Consider the following 18498-nt stretch of genomic DNA (forward strand, 5'->3'; position numbering starts at 1 on the left):
TCCTTGATAATGAATCTGCCCCCATAATTGTGGTGTGATCTTCAAGCCACATCGCCCACTGATAAGCTGCTGGAGAGCAGCAAGAATTTCGCTAATTTTCATTAGCGCTCAGAGAAAAGTGGACCTGACGTAACTTTCTGTGTTGACATCTCACTTCTCCCCTCTGTTGCTCCTCAGCTTCAGCAGTGCAGCCCTTCAGCCCCTTCTGGTTCACCGTGGAGCCCCAGGACACGCTGGCCATCCGGGGGAACTCCGCTTTCCTCAACTGTTCTGCACACAGCGACGCAGCCACGCCGGCACACATCGAATGGAAGAAAGACGGCACCTTCATGAGCCTGGTTTCAGACGAGAGGAGAAAAATACTGCCCGACGGCACGCTGTTCTTCAGCCATGTGGTCCACTCTAAACATAACAAGCCAGACGAAGGAACCTATCAGTGTGTTGCCACCATTGAGAACCTGGGATCCATTTCCAGCCGCACGGCACGCCTCTCTGTAGCAGGTAAGGACTGCGAGATTAATCAGCATAGCCAGCATGTGATACAGTCCAAACTCAACTCTGGTTTATGCTTTCAAATGTGTTGTAGTTACTGTTGAGCTGTTGATCACTCAAAAGCCACTGTGAGATTATGGATGGAGCCGAAAAGCATTGACTAGACTACGTGTTTACCAGCAAGTGCTTTATAGACCTGCTGAACTCCCAACACGTGTTTGCACTTGTGCTGGCTGTCACATCAGAGTGAGTGTGCACATTCAAAAGCTGATTGACAAATGAGGCGATAAGGTTTAGATAATCCCAGCTTTAACTTTTTGTCAGGGCTAATGAGACGTCATAAGAAACAAAAGCTGTTTGTGCAGTGACTTAAAACCTGTCAGTCTTTGCTATGCTCCCCCCTTCACCACTGCATGCTATATGTGCACAGACATGTGGCGTCCGTATACATGAAAGGGTTTTGTGGTTTATTTTTCTTATTCTGTTGGGGGTTTTTTGTCCTTCAGGTGCTCGGCCATTTGTGCTTTCTTTTCTTTAAATTTCTTCACCTCGCCGGAGCCTGAATGCATTTGGATAAATGCTTGTAAAAAGGGTCTTTTTTTCATTACTCGCTGTACAGTGTGACCTTGTTCAGCTCGGGAACAGCAAGTGACGTGGGATTATTAGGTGTTTTGAGTCAAGTCATGCCCCAAAATTCAATTTGCAGCTGCAGGAGCCACAGAATGCATTTACTGTGTGCTTTCTGCTCAGCCGTGCTCCGCCACATTTTAAAGACACTCGACAGAGACCTCTTGTTGACAATGGTATAGCGAGCCTCTCAGACAGCGAGCGCCTGTGTAAAGTTACTGTCCGCCTGCCGTTCTGTTACTTTTCATTGGTTTTTGAATTGCAAAGTAATGAAGCAGTATGTTAGCATTGCAGAGATCGAAAAGATTTTTTTCTCCTTCACTCAAAAAGCTCGCGGTCTAACTGTGTGTGAGACGAGATCTCGCAGATACGACTTCCCTTGGGAAAAGGATATAATACTATTAGAGTGCAGCAGGGTTTAAAATAAAACATCGGATGGTCAAATAAAAGATATCAGCATTAAAATGATTCTGTGGAGTTTCCTTGTGAACAGACAAATTAGATCTATATTTATTTTCATGAAGACAAATGTGCTGAATGCACTTTGTCCTCCAATTTCATCTACACTGTGTGCACATTTACTAGGATACAGTCTTTGCTGGCACATTACAGTGTTTCCACGCGAATTATCACCCGTCCCTGTTGCATGCACGCCCGTCTTTGTGTTTTGAAAACAGGGATTTGTGCTACTATAAGTCAAAAACTCCACGGGGTAGCTTTAACTATGCAATGTTTGGCATCAGTGGCACAGATTTGATGAAACTTTGGAAGATGACATATTTACAGAAATGTCATTTTAATTGGAATCATTTTTACAGCTGCCATTTACTTCTACTCCAGCAGCGACAGGGGTGGGAGACAGGTGCTCCTGGAGTACAAATAATATCTCCCCCTGCGCTCGCCTATAATGCAAAAGGGACGTGTTTAGTTCTTGTTCCAAGATGTGTTTCCGCTTTGAGACAGCATCACAGCCAGTGGGATCTGTCTGGGTCAAACATGATGGGATGTTAGATTCAATCAATTTCTATTTGACGAGAGTAGCAGGTGAAATCTGTCAGCTTTTATAGGCCCACGTGCACATGCGTGCTCTGGGGCTCGCTGCTCACATGGTAATTTATAGACTTAAAAGCTTCAGCCACTGTGCATGTGCATATAAACACAGACGCATTTATGGTCGCGCTTACATAAGCCCATACGCGCGCGCACACTGCTGTATCTCCAGCTGTCTGGCAGGTGGCCAATAAAAAGGTTAATTGCAGTGTAGAGAGAGCAGGCCATTAGGCCGCCATCAGACCCTGGAACGATGGCGCAGGCAGGGGTGGAGTGGGCGTGACCTCTCCGATGTAATGACGGAATGAGTCACGGATGGCTGGCGTGGCAGGGAGCATATCTGACAAATACCGGGGTAATATCTGGGATTGATTGCAAGGGGACGTGCTGCTCATTCTTCTCGAGCAAACGCGTCTACTTCCACACAGCGACGCAATCACGACAGCGCCGCGCTCTCCCGCTTTACCTCTTTGCCCTGATGGGCTCCGCTACCTGACTTTTTTCAGTTCTGTTTGTTTATATGCACAAAGTGAAGGTGGAAACAGTATTTAGATTCAGTGAAAGACAAAACACGGTTAGAAGAACACACGGGAATGTAACCAATCTGAAGGAAATCACTGTTTAAAATGCAGTGAAGTAATTCAGACTGTTTCGTATCATTCAGCTGACGTGGGAATTATTTAAAAATGACTGTATGTAAAGAAATAAAACAATTAAAAGTCCTGTTTCATATATTTATATAGAGAGATGTTTAAAGGATTTTTTTCAGTTTCAACATTTGTTATTTTTCATAGCCTAGCTCTGAGCTCTCATTCATGTACACACGGTAAGATCTCTCTGCCTTGTGTTCCCTCTTTGCTCTCGCTTTGTCATCCAGTCTGTCTGTGTGTGTTTTAGCCTCTGTGTGTGCACAGTCACATAGTGTGGAAACACAAGCAGGGCTCAGATGAAAGAGAAGGGGAATGTGGCCTAGTGGGGCGCAATCTTATGCATTCAGTTTGAGTCTATGCGAGAGAGAAAAGGAGGGGGGGGGAGTGAGAGAAATTATAGGGCAGAGAAGGAGTGAGCGGTATACAGCAGTGTTAGCCAGGACACAGAGCGAGACGCGCGTAATGAGAAATCCCATCTTAACTGTCTGCTGTTCTCCCACGCAGCCGTCTCTCCTCCCACCGGCACGCTTTGAACTCAGCCCTCTTTAAGAATCGCTTGAGGTGAGCCCCACCTCACTGCCGCTTAACAGGGAAACCCCCAAATGAGAAAATGGAGAATTTATTTTGCCCTCTCACTGTCTTGGAGCCTATTTGGTTTGTTTTTCCTATCTGACGTCTGTGTATGTACATGAGGCAGCCAAATCAAGTGCTTCACCTCTGTTCTGCTGTGCACTCTCTCTCTTTCTGTCACCTATAGGTTACTCCGGCATATAAAGATGGCAAAAGCCACTTATTGCTTTGCTTTGATATCATGCTTCACTGAAATCTCATTTTTCCCCTCCCCACAGTGGCAGAAATTATAAACTGAACACCGGCACCCTTCACGTGTCACATGTGTCGCCTCATATTTAATAGTACTCATCCTTTGATAGAGTCGGACGCCTTTTGAAGGATTTAGGAGTGTCGGCAGATTCTTTAATCCCCTTTTTTTGATGTATTTTAATCTGTTTTTTGACGAGGGGGGTAGGGGAGGGGGTGCGTCACACCCCCCGGAGAAATGACGGCTTGAAAATGTGGAAAAGGATGATTGCATCACCGTTGCAGGGGGAGCGCTTTGTGCTGTTGTCGGAGGCACTTTGTTGTACTTGCAGTTAAGTTGACATCTTTACATATTGTGAATAATCACAAGTCAGCTGTGTTTTCACAACATAAAATGGATGTCAGCCAAACACGGATCAAGACGTTCAATTGGGATGAAACATAATAGGTTGCCATGGTTCGCAAGATTTCCTTTGAATGACTCTTTTGTGTGTAGTACATTTTCTTCGTTCAGTGGCTCGGGTAAATAAAATGGTAAAAGGTTGCAAGGGAATGAATGGATACATGGCTTTATATGCCCGCTTTGAAAAGGATTTTATCTGAGTTGAGTGATTTTGTTTTGTTTCTGTTTTTTTATAAGCGGCATATCATTACGTTTCACTTAAGGACAGGCAGACTTTTTTTTTTTAGCCTTTTAAGGCGCGATTGCGTCAAGTTTTGACAAACTCGCACATTCACCAGGTGGCTCGAGTAATATGCTTTGGCAGCTCGGTTTAATCTTTGTTAAAACTACCTCGGTGCATTCAGCTCATCACATACAGCCTTTCCTCCAGCCATGACAGGGACCGCTGCAGTTCAAGTTTCTGTTGAAATATTAAACTCAACACGGATTGTATTTATAAAATGTTCGTCAGAGATGGACGTGGCTGCTTTAAGGCAAGAGTACCTAGAAATACATGTATCAGGATGGTTTTATTGGCCTCTTAAAGCTTAAGAATGACCATTTTTAGGTTTACATGCAGCTTGGATACATACCCATCTGCACTCACCTGATTTCTGGAACACTGTATAAATGATTTCTACTTTCTATGTGTTTTATTTTGCTGTGAAAGCTACTTTTGGCTGGTCCCTTATTCACAAGTTGGTCACCACAGTGGGCGGCTCTGCATGTTTGATTTAGCAGATTTCTTTAGGTAACTCCGGCTGCCTCTGGGACTCAACCACAAAGGGATTTGTCTTTCCTCCGGGGGATCAGACTTACTTGTGCTCTCTGCTTGTTAGGTGAATGTATAAACCACTACGCTATAATTGTGTTCATTCTGTGAAACATTAATTATACTTAATGTGAGAATTAAAAAAGATATTTTCTTACCAATTGTGTGTCTCTGTTGGCTAAAGTCTAATTAGGTCACTGGAGAGCATGCGAGTCCTCCTTAGATATTCTGAACTTTGTTTTCTCCCCTTTTTAGGATCAATATATAAACCTCACCCTGTTTATAATAAACACACAAAGCAAATAAAATCAAGGACAAACAAACACCGGTCTTTTCCCTGCTATGTGCGCCGATACAGCCCAATCAGCTCACGTCTAACCACTCACGCCCACGAGCTTCTCAGCTGTTCGCTGAGGGTTATGTGTTCACTTCATTCATTCATCCTCTACTTCCCTTTCTTTCCTTTACCTCTCTCACCTTTGTCTTGCTTTCTTTGTCAGTTCTCTGAGTCACTAAATCACCCTCCCGTCCTTTCTTTTTACTCCCTTTACTACCCCTCACAGTCTTCCATTTTCTCTTTATTATCCTTTCAGTCCTCCACCTTTCAACTGCTTCTACACACTCACCGGTATTCACAGGCTCTAGCACTCACCCATTTTGCAGGCCCACAGTGGCCACGGCAGTTACATAGCTCCATCTAAAATATAGAATAATAAATCTCCAAAACAAAAAATCTCAGAGGAGCTCCAAAAAAGAAACAAACCATCCACATCTGTTTTTCCTCATGAATTTTTTATTGTTTTTGAGAGTGTCTACATTGCAAATCTTGAGTATGTCAACACTAAAATGAATTTTTAAAAAAATACTGAGTTGGAATTCAAAGACACCAATGCCTGAAAGCAGTTGGTTCGGTCCCACCAATTAAATTCCTGCAGTCTCTACGTATTGCATATATTAAATGATTGTGGACTGATATGAATCAAAACTTGACTGGTTGACAGAGACGTGCAACCCCAGGGTGGTGATTTTTACTCATGTCCTGTTTACACTTGACACCTACAACAGTTGCAGATGGATCCAGGCTTTAATCTGCACCCTGCAGTCAATTTGTTGTGATTTGGAGCGACTGTTTTTAAAAATTCATGTCTCTTCAAACGCAGTTAAGTGCTGCGTAGGAATAATATTACCTCAAATATGCAGTAGTGTATTTTAAATTTCTATATAGCTTGTCAGGCATTACAGTTACCTTTGATCTGCATGCTGACAGATGTCTTCACAGGCATGAGCTTACTCACTGCAAGAACCATAAGCAGGCTAACAAGTTTTCAGATGCATGACAAGCGAAACAACTGTAATGCACAGTTTGCGTGACTGTGGAAAGCGGGATAAGATCGACTTGGCTTTCCTTTATAATTTTGGCATTCCAGTGTAAGCCGATAAAGTTGGATGACCATCCAGACACCCATCTTCATTCGCTTATCCAATTCAGGGTTGCCATTGGGCTGGAGACTATCCCAGCAACCTCTGTGTGAGAGGCAGGGTACGCCCTGGGTGGGTCGCCAGTCTGTCGAGTTGTAAATTTGATTGATGGAATTTTGTTCTTCTTTTGGATGGACAGAAGAATCCAAAAATCCAAGCATAGATTCTGGTTGCTCCCAATGCAAAAAGGCGTTTCCCACTGATACCCAATTATGTGCCTCTTTCCTGCTGAGTTGAGGGTTGTTGCAGTGATGAATTGTTCTGTCCCGGAAGCAGTGTCAGGATCACAGTGGATTCCATTACCCTGATTTTCATCTCTCTCTGGCACATGTCAGGAAGGAGTGAAGTCAGCTCGAGATAAAGGCGAAGAAAGAGACACTTAGGCGCTTTCATCATATGTTAAGATGAAATTGAAAACATGTAGCTATCTTTGGGACAAAAGTCATGAAATTTGGAAATACAAAGACAATAAAAAACAAAACAGAAATTGGTATATGAGTAGTTGGATCTAACTGTAAAGATGAGACTAAACAGGACAAAGAGAAAGAGGACGGAGAAACTCGGCAGCTGAGAAAATATGATGCATGATGTAGGATATCTTGGTTGAGGATGGAGCTTTTGGGAAAGATCCATCTTTTTTTTTGCTCTCTAGAGGCTGGCAGTGGGAGAAAAGTGTCGGCGGGGAGTCTGTTGGGCTGGAGGTAGATGACAGCCTCCATTTTACGTGTATTCACTGACTGATTAGGTCCTCTGGGTAGGTGGAGAGGCTGATGGAGACAGCCCTATCTCTACTCTCCAGACACCGCAGTGTCTAGTGTGTGGTTTTGTGTGTGTGCATAGAAATTTACACCTACGCACTTAATTGTCTTTATGCTTTCAGAATTTTTCCAGTTGAACACCGGTGCAACAGAAGTTTGTTGCTACACACGTTAGCTGCTTCAACACAGGCTTGTTTCAAGCTTTTTCTGTTTTTGCAACGACTTAATCTTGCTCCTATAAATTGTCTCCCAAAAAAGTCCTCATCACACAAGTCACTGCTAAATCAAGTTTTTTGTATAAAGAGTTTTTTGTGTTTGTTTCTTTGAAGAGGATCGTCTTCTCAGTCACATATGCTGCTCAAATGTTAGATTAAATATGGCATAAAATTGTAATTGTAAAGGTAATAGCTGTAAGTCAGAAGCTCAGGCTTCACAATGTTCGCTTTCCCACATTTTTGTATCCTCAGGCACACAGCTCTCTCTGTGAGCATGTAAGCCCGCCCACCTGCACTTCCAACCTCCTGTTACAGAGGGGCAGCCAATCAAAAGAAAACTCAAAGAAGCGTGGCCTTAAAGGAGGGAACTCTAAAACAGATTGATTCAAACAGAGGATGGACTCAGGAGTTATGTTATATAAGACGAATGGACTGTGATTTCTGAGAGATTTTATAATCTCCCTTTCTACATGAAACGATGATGTGCTATGATCCTGTCCCATTATCTTTATTTCCTTTTGAGTTCATCACCTTAAACACCACAAATACTCAGTGTTCGCTGGATGTGCACAACCAGCAACTGGGCAATTAAAAATTACTGGCACTGTTTTTACTTCGGATTCTATTTCTCATGTAATCCTGTCCATTTATCTGGGCTTGGGACCAGCACTGGGAGGAGACTAGCTTGCACCTGCCTGAGGCTGTGGTCTGTGACTCCTCCCCGTCTTGAACCCAGGATCATTCCTGTGTACTGTGACTGTAGGGTGAGCACTAGACCATAAAAATTAAATGTTTAAGTATGAGTTAGAGCTCAAATATGACCATTTATACTAGTTACTGGTTGACTTTTTTTCTTTCTAAACCCCATATAAGACCTGGCGCTGCAGACTTACTTGTGGGTACATGGATATATAGAGAAAACACACCAACTCCTCTGTGAAATAAATTCCACAACAGTGCTAAAAGTAGCACAAACATACCCTCAGAGATAATTTCGGTGTCTGTGCCAGATTATACCCCACGGAGAGTGTTTGAAAAAACAAAATACCTGGGGACATTTTCTTCGCTACAATGAAGCCGCAGTTAGAATTTCAAATTAAAGTGAAGTGTCCAATTGAGCTGAGAACATTTCCAGCCTGTTTCTACACTACGCTGGTACAATTACGATGTTCTAATGACAGTGATAATTGACTGCTGCCGTCAGCGGGTGAAGATAAACTCTTAATGACTTCCCAAACTCGCTCTCTTCTCCTCTGTGTTTTTCGGGGCCTCTGCTCCCCACCGTGCACCTCGACTCCCCTGCCAGCTGAACTTCAATTCACAACTGTACATAGTGCATCTCCCAGTATGTGGGAGGCATCTGCACATCAGTGAAGAAACTTCACTGCTCAAGGCTTTCCACACAACCTTAGAGATTTCCCTTAAATGTTCTCATTTTGTCTTTGGACCCAAAGGATAAAATCCCAGCATTGGTTACAATTTGGCTGGTTGCACATCATGTTAATCAGCTTGAGTGTTTTTGTCTTTTATAGACATCTTGCTACCATCTGCCCTAATATATCTACTAGTACTTGAACAGCATCATTTCAGGATCTCATGCAATTTTGAATTGGGCATCAGCGGCTATAGTTGTATGTGGGATTTCCTTGAAATGTGTTAACACCCTCGTAGGATGAATTTAACACATTTACCACATTTCACTAAAGCGATACACTAAATAAGACTATTCAAAATCTGAATTTGTCACATTAAAAGGAACATCACAGGATATGCTTTTACACCAAAAAGCATATTGGATAAACAACCAGAAATTAACATTAATGCTGCAAGATGTTGGGGAGATAAGTGAATTTAAAATATCAAAATTGAGCTGTGGTGTCTGGCACCAAAATGTTAACAGCAGATCCTAAAATCCCTGTAAGTTGTGAGGTGGGACCTCTGTGGATCTCACAGATGCTGGATTGTATTGAGATCTGGGGAATCCAGAGGCCAGGTCAACACCTCAAACTCGTTTTGCACCTGAATCCTATTGCTTTGTGTCAATGTTTCCATAAAAGGGTGCAGGTAACTCAACAGACCAGGCCACTTTCGTTGATCCGTGGTCCAGTTCTGATGCTCACGTGTGCATTGTGGGTGTTTTTAGCAGTGGACAGGGGTCAGCATGGACACTAACTAGTCTGCAGCTATGCAGGCACATACACCACAAACTACGATGCATTGTATATTCTGACACCTTTCTTTCAGAAATAGCATTACATTTTTGGGCTATTTGATCTACAGCAGCTTGTCTATTGCATCAGACCACACGGGTCAGCCTTCCATGTGCATCAGTGAGCCTTGGCCTGTCGCTGGTTTACCACTGTTCCTTCCTTGGGCCACAGTTAATAGACACCGATCATTGCAGACAGGGAACACCGCACAAGAGCTGCAGTTTTGGAGACGCTCTGACTCTGTCGTCCAACCATCACAACATAGCCCTCGTCAGACTCGCCCAGATCTTTACACTTGCCTGTTTTTCCTGCTGCTAACACGTCAGCTTCGAGGGCAAAGTGTTCACTTTGGGCCTAACACATCCCACCCTGTAACAGGTACCATGATGAAGAGATAATCGCTGTTATTCACTTCACCTGTCAGTGCTCATAGTGTTATGCCTGATCGGTGTAGTTGTGTATAGAGGTTAGAGACTGATTTAGAATAAATTCTTCACTTCTCTCACCTACCTGGATTCTTGTTGAGCAAAACCGACTGCAAAGAATCTTTAAAAAGACAACTTCAATCTAAAATTGTTAGTTTGTGTAGTTACTTTTGAACCTTTGAAAATGGTAGACTGTGTAAAAAAAGGCTGTAATTGATGAAAGTCTGCACTCACATCTTCATTGTGTCTTTTCAAAACCACTGTGAAGGTGTACATAAGCATAATTACAAAAATGATGTCGTTGCCATTACAAATATTGTGTTCTGAGTGGAACTGTGTTAAAATACGAAGCTCAGAGTTAATGGAGAGTGACGTCTGTGGTAGGAGGCAGATCTTACCAACCAAGTTACTTACAAATGACTTCAAATGACAAATTTGACTTTTAACTGTGGTTTGGCAGGATGATGGAATGGTCGCGTTGACAGGTCTCACAGTATGAAGGGACACGTAGACCTCCTCAGGTGACTGCACAGCAGGGTTCACTCCTAAATCTAAAAAAGAAAAGGTTGCCCGAGGAGAGCGTTATTTAAAGCTTCTCTGAATCCACATTAAAAAAAAGAAGAAGACACCTGGCTACACTTGAGAGCATTTTGTTTATCCTTCCCTCCCTCATTGACATTCACTGGTTATGTCTCCTACCTTGTGGTTCTTCAGATAGAGACACGTACGCTGTTAGGGACCAGTGTGCTCATCCACGTTTCCCTTTCATCTCGCAATCCCCGTCCAAGTGAGCATACATGAGGCAGTTTTGGGTTTTCATACTAAAGCGTCCCCATGTTTCAAAGCCAAATTGGTCTTCATAAGGCTTTTGAACCCTGAAAGAGAGTTCACTCTCAGTTTTTTTTTTTTGATGGCTCCCCACGCCTCTAGGAAGTCTTTTGAAATACACCTCGGCATTCATCAGGCAGCTGCGGTGGACAGCAAAAGTGAGATTGGGGGGGAGAAGTTTTTATGCCACGTTGATGGGGACCAGCCAGCCTGGAGTTTTCATATTCAAGGTCACTTGTTTTGACAGCTGTTCATTTAGTTTATAGGGAGTAGTTTCATAAAAACTCATCCCAATATCAATGCTTTTATGAGCCTCTTCACTCAGTCACTCCTGTCTTGGCAGAAATCGGACTAAATAATGACAGCATATATCATATCTTTTATAGGACAGCTTATGTATGATGGTCTATTGTGAGTAAATGTGCAGTTCCAGGGTGACGGAGATGGGATTTGATTTTGTTGCTCTAGATGTAAATAAAATATGGTTGAAATGCATATTTTAACCTGGCTTATGCTGAAGATGCAAAAAGAAAAAGAAAAAAGCCTGTGTGTGTGTGCGCGTGTGTGTGTGTGTGCGCGCGCGTGTGTGTGTGTGTGTGTGTGTGTGTGTAGTACCCAGAGCATCTCTGCTTTCTGTGCTTCAGAGATCAACATTATTTATGGGTTTCCATGAGCACTTATGGATATTACGACGGCAGTAGGAGAGGTGGGGCTTGCATGGAGAGGGCTACGTTTAAGGTGTGAGAGGTGACGCCTTGAAAACGTATTTCTCTCCACTTCCGCTCAGTTCACATCCCACGCTTTCCCTTCCAGCTGACTGGATTTAATCTTCTCCAAAAATGCCTTTTTAGTCCTCGGTTCTCCTGCCTCACTTAAGGTACATTCATTGATATTTTTTTTCCCTTCAGTGACAAAGAGGCTTTGTCTCTCCCCAAAATGGCCACATTCTGCTTGACGACCCTTAATGGAAACTTCATTTGCATTTATTTAGTTGCTTTTACGCAAAACGCACACATTCCTCTCTTGGTGTCACTCAGAGCTAACACAAGGGATGGGGGAAGAAGGGCGTTTTGAAGGTAGCAGGCTGGATGGGTGGTACTCATCACGTATTCTCATGTGTTCTACAGAGCGACGGTGACAAACATAAAGGGCTGAATGACAAACCGTACGTGCTCTTCATCTAGAATAAGGACTGTTTGGGGAGCCTTTGGAGCCTGTTCAGACCTGCTTGAACACTGGAGTCTGTCTTAATGCACAGGGGCATGGCATGTGGGATGCAGGCAAGAGCTGTGTGAGCGAGAGCGACGTGTGAAAAAGGAGAGCGCGATAAACAAGGGGAGATGGAAAGCAAGGGAGTGATGAGCTGTTTCGTTGAGCGCTTCGGCTACGTGACGGAAAGTGTTTGAGTGCGTATGTGTAGATCCTCCTTTCACCGAGTTGCCCTGAACTCTGTGTGTGAGGGCCCAGGGGAGGGTGTTCAGGCTTTCCCCACCGTCCCCACGCCATGCTGTCACTTCATGACTTTTTGATTAGTGGATGGTGAACTGTGGAGGTGTTGAATTAAGGAAGGTGTGTGTGTGTGTGTGTGTGTGTGTGTGTGCACCCGTGCATGATTGCAGGGCAGCATGGAGGCGTTTGACTCGCTGAGTTGAGTCTGATGAGACTTGATTGATGATTTTTAAAAAAAATAAAAGTAGAGGCTTCCTGCTGTTAGTGTTGAACTGTGTTGTTACGGGATTGTGTCATACAACTGTTTGCGTGCTTTCTTGAAGATTGTGGAATATCTTGTGCTCCAAGGTCAATATCACGTCTTTTTGCTTTCTTTCTCTCACACGTTGACAGGTCAGATGAGGCAAAACAGCACCACAACAGCACGCCTTCCATTCTACACGTCTATCCATCTCACCTTTTAGATGTCTTGCGCGTTTAATGCTTACCTATCAATACCTTTTACATTTACAGCCAGGTAACGGAAAACTAGCCTGCATGTAGCGGTTTCATATGAGCACATGGCTTTCATTGCTGTGGATACGTGCGGTCGTGTGGTTAAAGGACAGTAATGCTTTCAGCTTGTATCATTGAAATGTGACATTTAGTTTGCTGGACAACACAATGTGCCGGCAAACAAATTGTCAAATCTATATAGTTAACACTGATCGGCACAGCATCTGCTGCGTTTGAAGGCAATGCGCTACAGATGGACTGAAGTAATTGCTATTAATGCTAAACTGTCAGGCCGACCAGGTGTTCTACAGATCTGTTGCGTCCTTTTCCATTACACATCAGCGACTGATTAGACTGCCTTCATGTTGCTTTGCATTATTCCTGATATGATTATTTTTTTCAATCAGAGTGCATTGTTTTCTTCTATGTATGAAAAGGCACAGCTGCACATTTGCCCTCAGTAAATAATATATCCGTTTCATATTTCCACATTTAATTAACAATAATAAAGCCGGCGAGTGAAGAGACGTACTCTGGGGCTATGGATGCTTCACACTCTGTGATCCTCATTCAAATACTAATCTTGTCCTCCTGCAGCCTTTTCAATATGTGCATTATGCTTTTGCAATGTTTGATGTCTGTGTTTGCGTTAGTTTGTTTAGTCGGCGCTTACGCGTTGCATCTGCAGCTCACCAGACGTGGCTAATGAACTTTGAAAGTGTGTTGTGTTTTACGCATGTCTACATGGAGAGATTGGTCTTCTCCGTTTGTCAGATTCCTTGTCGAAATATGAGCGGCTGTGCTCGGGCTGTTATTGACGCTCACTGGAGCATTTCGGAAAGATGTTTACATGAATGCGGAAAAGAGAGGAAAAACAATCATAACTGTTTTCTGATCTCTCAGCACTTGACAGGCACAAGCAGCCGGCTCCTTTCACTAATAATAAATTCATGGCTGTAAACTTTGACTGGAAAATCCCAAACTAATATAGTTACTAGTTGAATAAATTTTGCTTAAGACTTGAGATTTAGACAATCTCTAATGGCCTGTCACTTGGCAATGAGAGGTGTTGAAAATTTGCACTAAAACCCTTTTTTATCCGAACATAAAGTAACGCAATGTTCTGATTTGAAATTCAAAATGATGCTAGAGTTATTTATAGGATGGATCCAGTATTTGGATCAGATATCAGTCCAGAGCTAGCTCAGGAAGTGTGATCGGGTGGAGGTGATGATGTTCTGTCTCTTATACAACAATACAGAAAAGAATACAGTACTATGAGTTTGTGTTAGTAGTTTTGCGTACAAAGTAGTACTTTTGTAATGTTATTTACATTACATTAGCTCAATCATTCATTTATTAGCCATTTTAGCCTATGGTAAATAGTTGATTTCCCATTGGCAACGGCAGCTCAAGCGAAATAGTAATGCGTCCCAAACTAAATGGCAATGTGTATTTAAGGATGATACAAGAAGGGAACATGATTTGAAACTCACTCACTTTTGAGTCTTTTGAGGTGCAGCTGGGTGAGGGCCCCCTCTTCAGCTGTAGAAGATCTGTAGTGTCCCTGTACTTATGGTACTTAAAAAAGAAAGAAAGAAAAGAAAATGGTGTATGGCATGTATATCTATAGTACCTTGCCACATCCTCACAATATAAAGCATACGTGGCTATGGGAAGGTTTGCTCAAACTTGCAACGTACACCTGGTAGTTTGTTCGGATCAACCATAAACAAACCGCTCTGGAACTCATTTGGAGCCACACTATGACCACCTCTTCCAAAAGGTCTTGGCGCGGTTGTTTTGGTCCACACCGACCGAGTGAGGTCATTGTATTCACACTTGCACCAAGGGGGAAAAGAGCCAGATTTCACTTAAATGGACTAAACAGCGCAGGTGTGCAAACACCTTAAGAATGATAACTGACAATTTGCCACTGCATCACACCTCTTGACCAAGTAAAGGATGATGAATGCTCCTGGTCATGTGCAGCGACATCATCACCTTGCATCCGTGCGAGCCTGCATCTGTGTGTTTGCAAACATCTGCTGCTTAAACAGTGCCAGCCCCATACTCGCAGGCATATAGTCACACAAATGCATGCATAGCCACTACTGTTTCTTCCAGTGATAAAAACTAAACAAGTGGCGCTTCAAAAATTGTCAGCGGCCACTCTGTCTGTCTGTGTACCCTACACTTTGAAAGGCAATTCCCTTTAAGTTAAGGAGTGAAGCTGTCTGCAGCACGTTTCGTGCTGTAATAGCAACTCACTTCTAATCCTAGTTATGCAGGAAACATTTTTTGTTCTACCTTAGCTTCATTGGGGTATAATTTGAAGCAGACACCCACACATGGATTTTTAAATGAGTACTAAATCATGCTGAAGAATAAGTTAGCTGTGTGCTTGTATGTGGTGGTTGGCACATTTACATTTACTTCCCTCAGATCAGTGGAAATGATGAGAGCTTTGTAGAAAATTGTCATCATTTCTTGAACATAAACTACAAGCTAACAAAAAGCCATGTCATTAGTAACTGTAGTGATGCTTGATTGCACAAAAATGACTACTGCACTACTAAAGTCCTAGTTTTTCTTGTGTTTACAATGGCCTTCCTTTGCTCCATTGCCCCCCAAAACAAACACACACACACACACACTCCATCATTTCTACTGAGCAAGACGCTCAATTTTCACCCGACCCCATCCTCCATCCATCTCATTTCCCTGCTAGCTGCACTTGCAGAGCTGGAGCATAAACAAAGCAACAGGGCTGCTGATAGCATCTGCAGATGTGCCGGCAACATCCCCAGATAAGAACCAGCAGCAGCATGCCCCCTCTCTAGCAAACAATAGAGCTCCTACTGAAATGTGTGGTAGGAGAATGGAGAGGAAAAAGAGGAGGGGTGATAGGAGTGGGTGGAGGTGAATCTGAGTGTAATGGAGGGAGTGGGAAAGAGACAGCGCAGTGGCAGAGAAGAGTCTGAAGGAGAGAGCTGAATGTGGAGAAGCTCTCCGTGTGCCCATCGAGAGCCGGACAAGGGTGTGTTTACTCGGTTTATCTGGATGGCCTGTCAAGCTACGGGAGGGTGGAGGGGCTCTTCATTCCAGTGGAGGGGTTGGGCGTTGCTCGAGGCCTTAAGGAAATAAGCACTTGAAGAAAGATGTGAGGGCAGGCCAGCGGTAGCCGCTCTTTGTTCCTCACGTGTTGGGCTTGATTGACAACTCCTTTATAATCCCACAGGTGACTCCTCTGACATTGGAGGCCGCTCTGTGGAGCTTCTCTCTGCAGCCTGTCTTACCTGCCACCCCCCTCCACCCGCTTTCCCCTGATAAGGAAGCCAGGGGAAAGCAGGGAGGTTAGACGGGAAGCGCAAAGGGATTTATGGTTGTAGTGCCAACACATTTATCTGTGCTTGGGTAATGGGAGCATCCGCTCCTATGGCAACGACCTCTGCAGAAGGTCAACCCCAAAATGGGCTGACAATGAGCTAAACTCCCAGTAAAAAAGCAAGACACCTTAACATGATTAAAGGGCCTAATGCAATCTGTATTGTTTTGGCTACAACTCAATTATCTTTAATGAAAGAGAGCTTTTCCACTAGAAACAACATTCAGAAGCTCTGTTTAAGAAACCCCCTCCCCCACATGTTTCTGTAGTTGGCTAGGGGGAGTTTGTGCCCTACCAGATAGCAGATAGTGGCATCCCCCTGAAAGCCCCAACCATTGTCCCCAGAGGGTAAGTCATCAGACGAGCCACGCTTGAGAGACCATACCTGAACACGAGGAAATTGCGCACAGGAAGGTGACCGTTCACACACACGTACAACTCATCCAGCAGCACAGAAAATAGTGTTAAATATGATCTTTCAAATTATAATCAGCAGGCATTTGCATGAGTCAGCCATTCTCAATCCAAAAAATACAAGCGTGAACCCGGTCCCATTATCTTACGTGGTGTAATTTGCTGCTTTTGATTGCCCGTGTCACAGAAAACAGATCATAAGAGGGTTTCACTGTTGGTCAGACACAATAAGCAATTTAATAACAATGTACTGAACAAAGGAAAAATGTCTCTGAATTTAGAGTTATTCTGCAGATTAATCAGTAATGAAAATAATCATTAGTCACTGCACTGGGTTATAGTTACTCATTAACTTTAAAAAAACAAACAAAAAAAACAACCTTTTTGTAGATGAGACGGTGTTTTGCAGACCTGCAACAAAAACTGACAAATGACCCCTGCTGGCTGGGGTGCAGTTAATGGTTGAATGGCTCCTGTGAAGAGTGGAGAGGCTCACATTAGAGGTATGATGAAGCCAGCTGGGTTAACATTTATGTGTTTAGCTGTTTAATATTTCAAGGTTGTTGAAACGGGAGCTTTACCCACCTCTCGAAATTCCTCCTGAAGTGTTCCACCTAAACATCAGCCACTCCAGCTGCCAGTGAGGGGAGGGTTGTGTGCCTGCCCGTCTGCAGGTGCTGTGGGAAGCTGTGAGTCAACTGGAGGAGGACAGAATGGCACAGTTAGTATTGATACTGCTGCAAATAAGTATTTAGTCTTTTTCTTGTTTCTCTTTTTATTGTGACAACCCTCGTTCACTCAGAGGCTTATACTGTGAACACGTCCTTTTGAAAACAGGGGATTGGGTAGATATTTCAGTATGTGTTATGCTGTTACATTATGTAAACAGCACTGATAAAACTAACTGCTTTGCGAGATTTGACATACATGCACATACAAATGGGTTTAATTTTAAAGCAACAGTCTTGAATTTAACTCTACTTTTTTTTTTTCTTCAAGTACATCTCATCCCTCTAACTAATGTATTGTTCCTATGGCAACTGACCTAGCCCTGTCATGCATCCGTCTCCATCCATCACCATCAGGGAGGCTCCTCGTAGCCCCGCTGTCTCTTCCCCACATCAGGCTATCAGAAGCTGTCAGAGTGCCAACTGTACCAGCAGCCTCATCCCGATGTGTCATTATTCATGTAGACACAATTGAGTGTGTGTATTTTCATTGTAGGCAGGTCTTTTATGTTTTTTTTCCTCCCTCTGTCTTTCACAAGCATGCGCAAGTAGAAATGAAAGCCGGAAATCAAACTTGTCACAGTGGTAGCAAGCATCCTGATCGAGACAGAGAGACGGGTTACTGACATTTATTTTGCAGCGACTGTCCTCTAAAGTGCATGCTATATTGTGTGTTACCAAGAGCGTAGTAGTAAAAAAAAAAAGAAAAGAAATAGTCCCCGTTACGAGTGAGAGTTGTCACAACTAGGTTCTGCAGCTGCGCCGCGGGGCCAATCTGCTGCTTGTCATAAATGTTTAGAAAGCTGTTCTTTACTCAAAATCTGGTCTTCATCCAGCGCGGTACCAGTTCCAAATGCCCCTCCCCTAGCTAAGAGCTGTTTAGCCTTGCTGAGTTAGCTTAACATACATAAGGAAGTTGGGAGGATCAGTGTCCCGAATACACCAGCACTACACATATAGGCGTCTGTTTTCATTCTTGTTCGCAACAATAAAACTATGCATCTATTTCGCGACTGCCTTCTGCTGTGCCATATTTCAAATATAACAACAGGCTGATGCGTCTTTCCTGGGTACCAGCTGCCTAATGTTTTCACTGTACTACTCTGTTCAAGCTGTGGCTGGATGCAAGGTCAGGAAATGCTTGTTCTGTCATCTTTACACAGCTCAAAAGATAAAATAAGGACCCCAGTCTGAGGCTGACTTTTGTGGCACACCACCCACACACCCGTCTTCTGTCTGCTCCTCTGATGTGTGTAC

General features: G+C 43.4%; 1 protein-coding gene across 10 annotated transcripts in view; it reads left to right on the plus strand.

The window, feature by feature from the left end:
* neo1a (neogenin 1a) overlaps positions 1–18498 on the plus strand; it is a 155287-nt gene that overhangs the window by 55853 nt on the left and 80936 nt on the right. For all 10 annotated transcript variants that reach the window (XM_085274958.1, XM_085275030.1, XM_085274967.1 and 7 more), the window contains exon 2: positions 178–501. In XM_085274958.1, the coding sequence (XP_085131084.1) occupies positions 178–501 (324 nt within the window). The remainder of the gene's footprint in view (positions 1–177; positions 502–18498) is intronic.

The sequence above is a fragment of the Mchenga conophoros genome, linkage group LG1, assembly GCF_057382185.1.
Source record: "Mchenga conophoros isolate Kocher_MC1m ecotype Shallow Benthic linkage group LG1, M_conophoros_male_GT1.1, whole genome shotgun sequence".
Classification (NCBI taxonomy): domain Eukaryota; kingdom Metazoa; phylum Chordata; class Actinopteri; order Cichliformes; family Cichlidae; genus Mchenga; species Mchenga conophoros.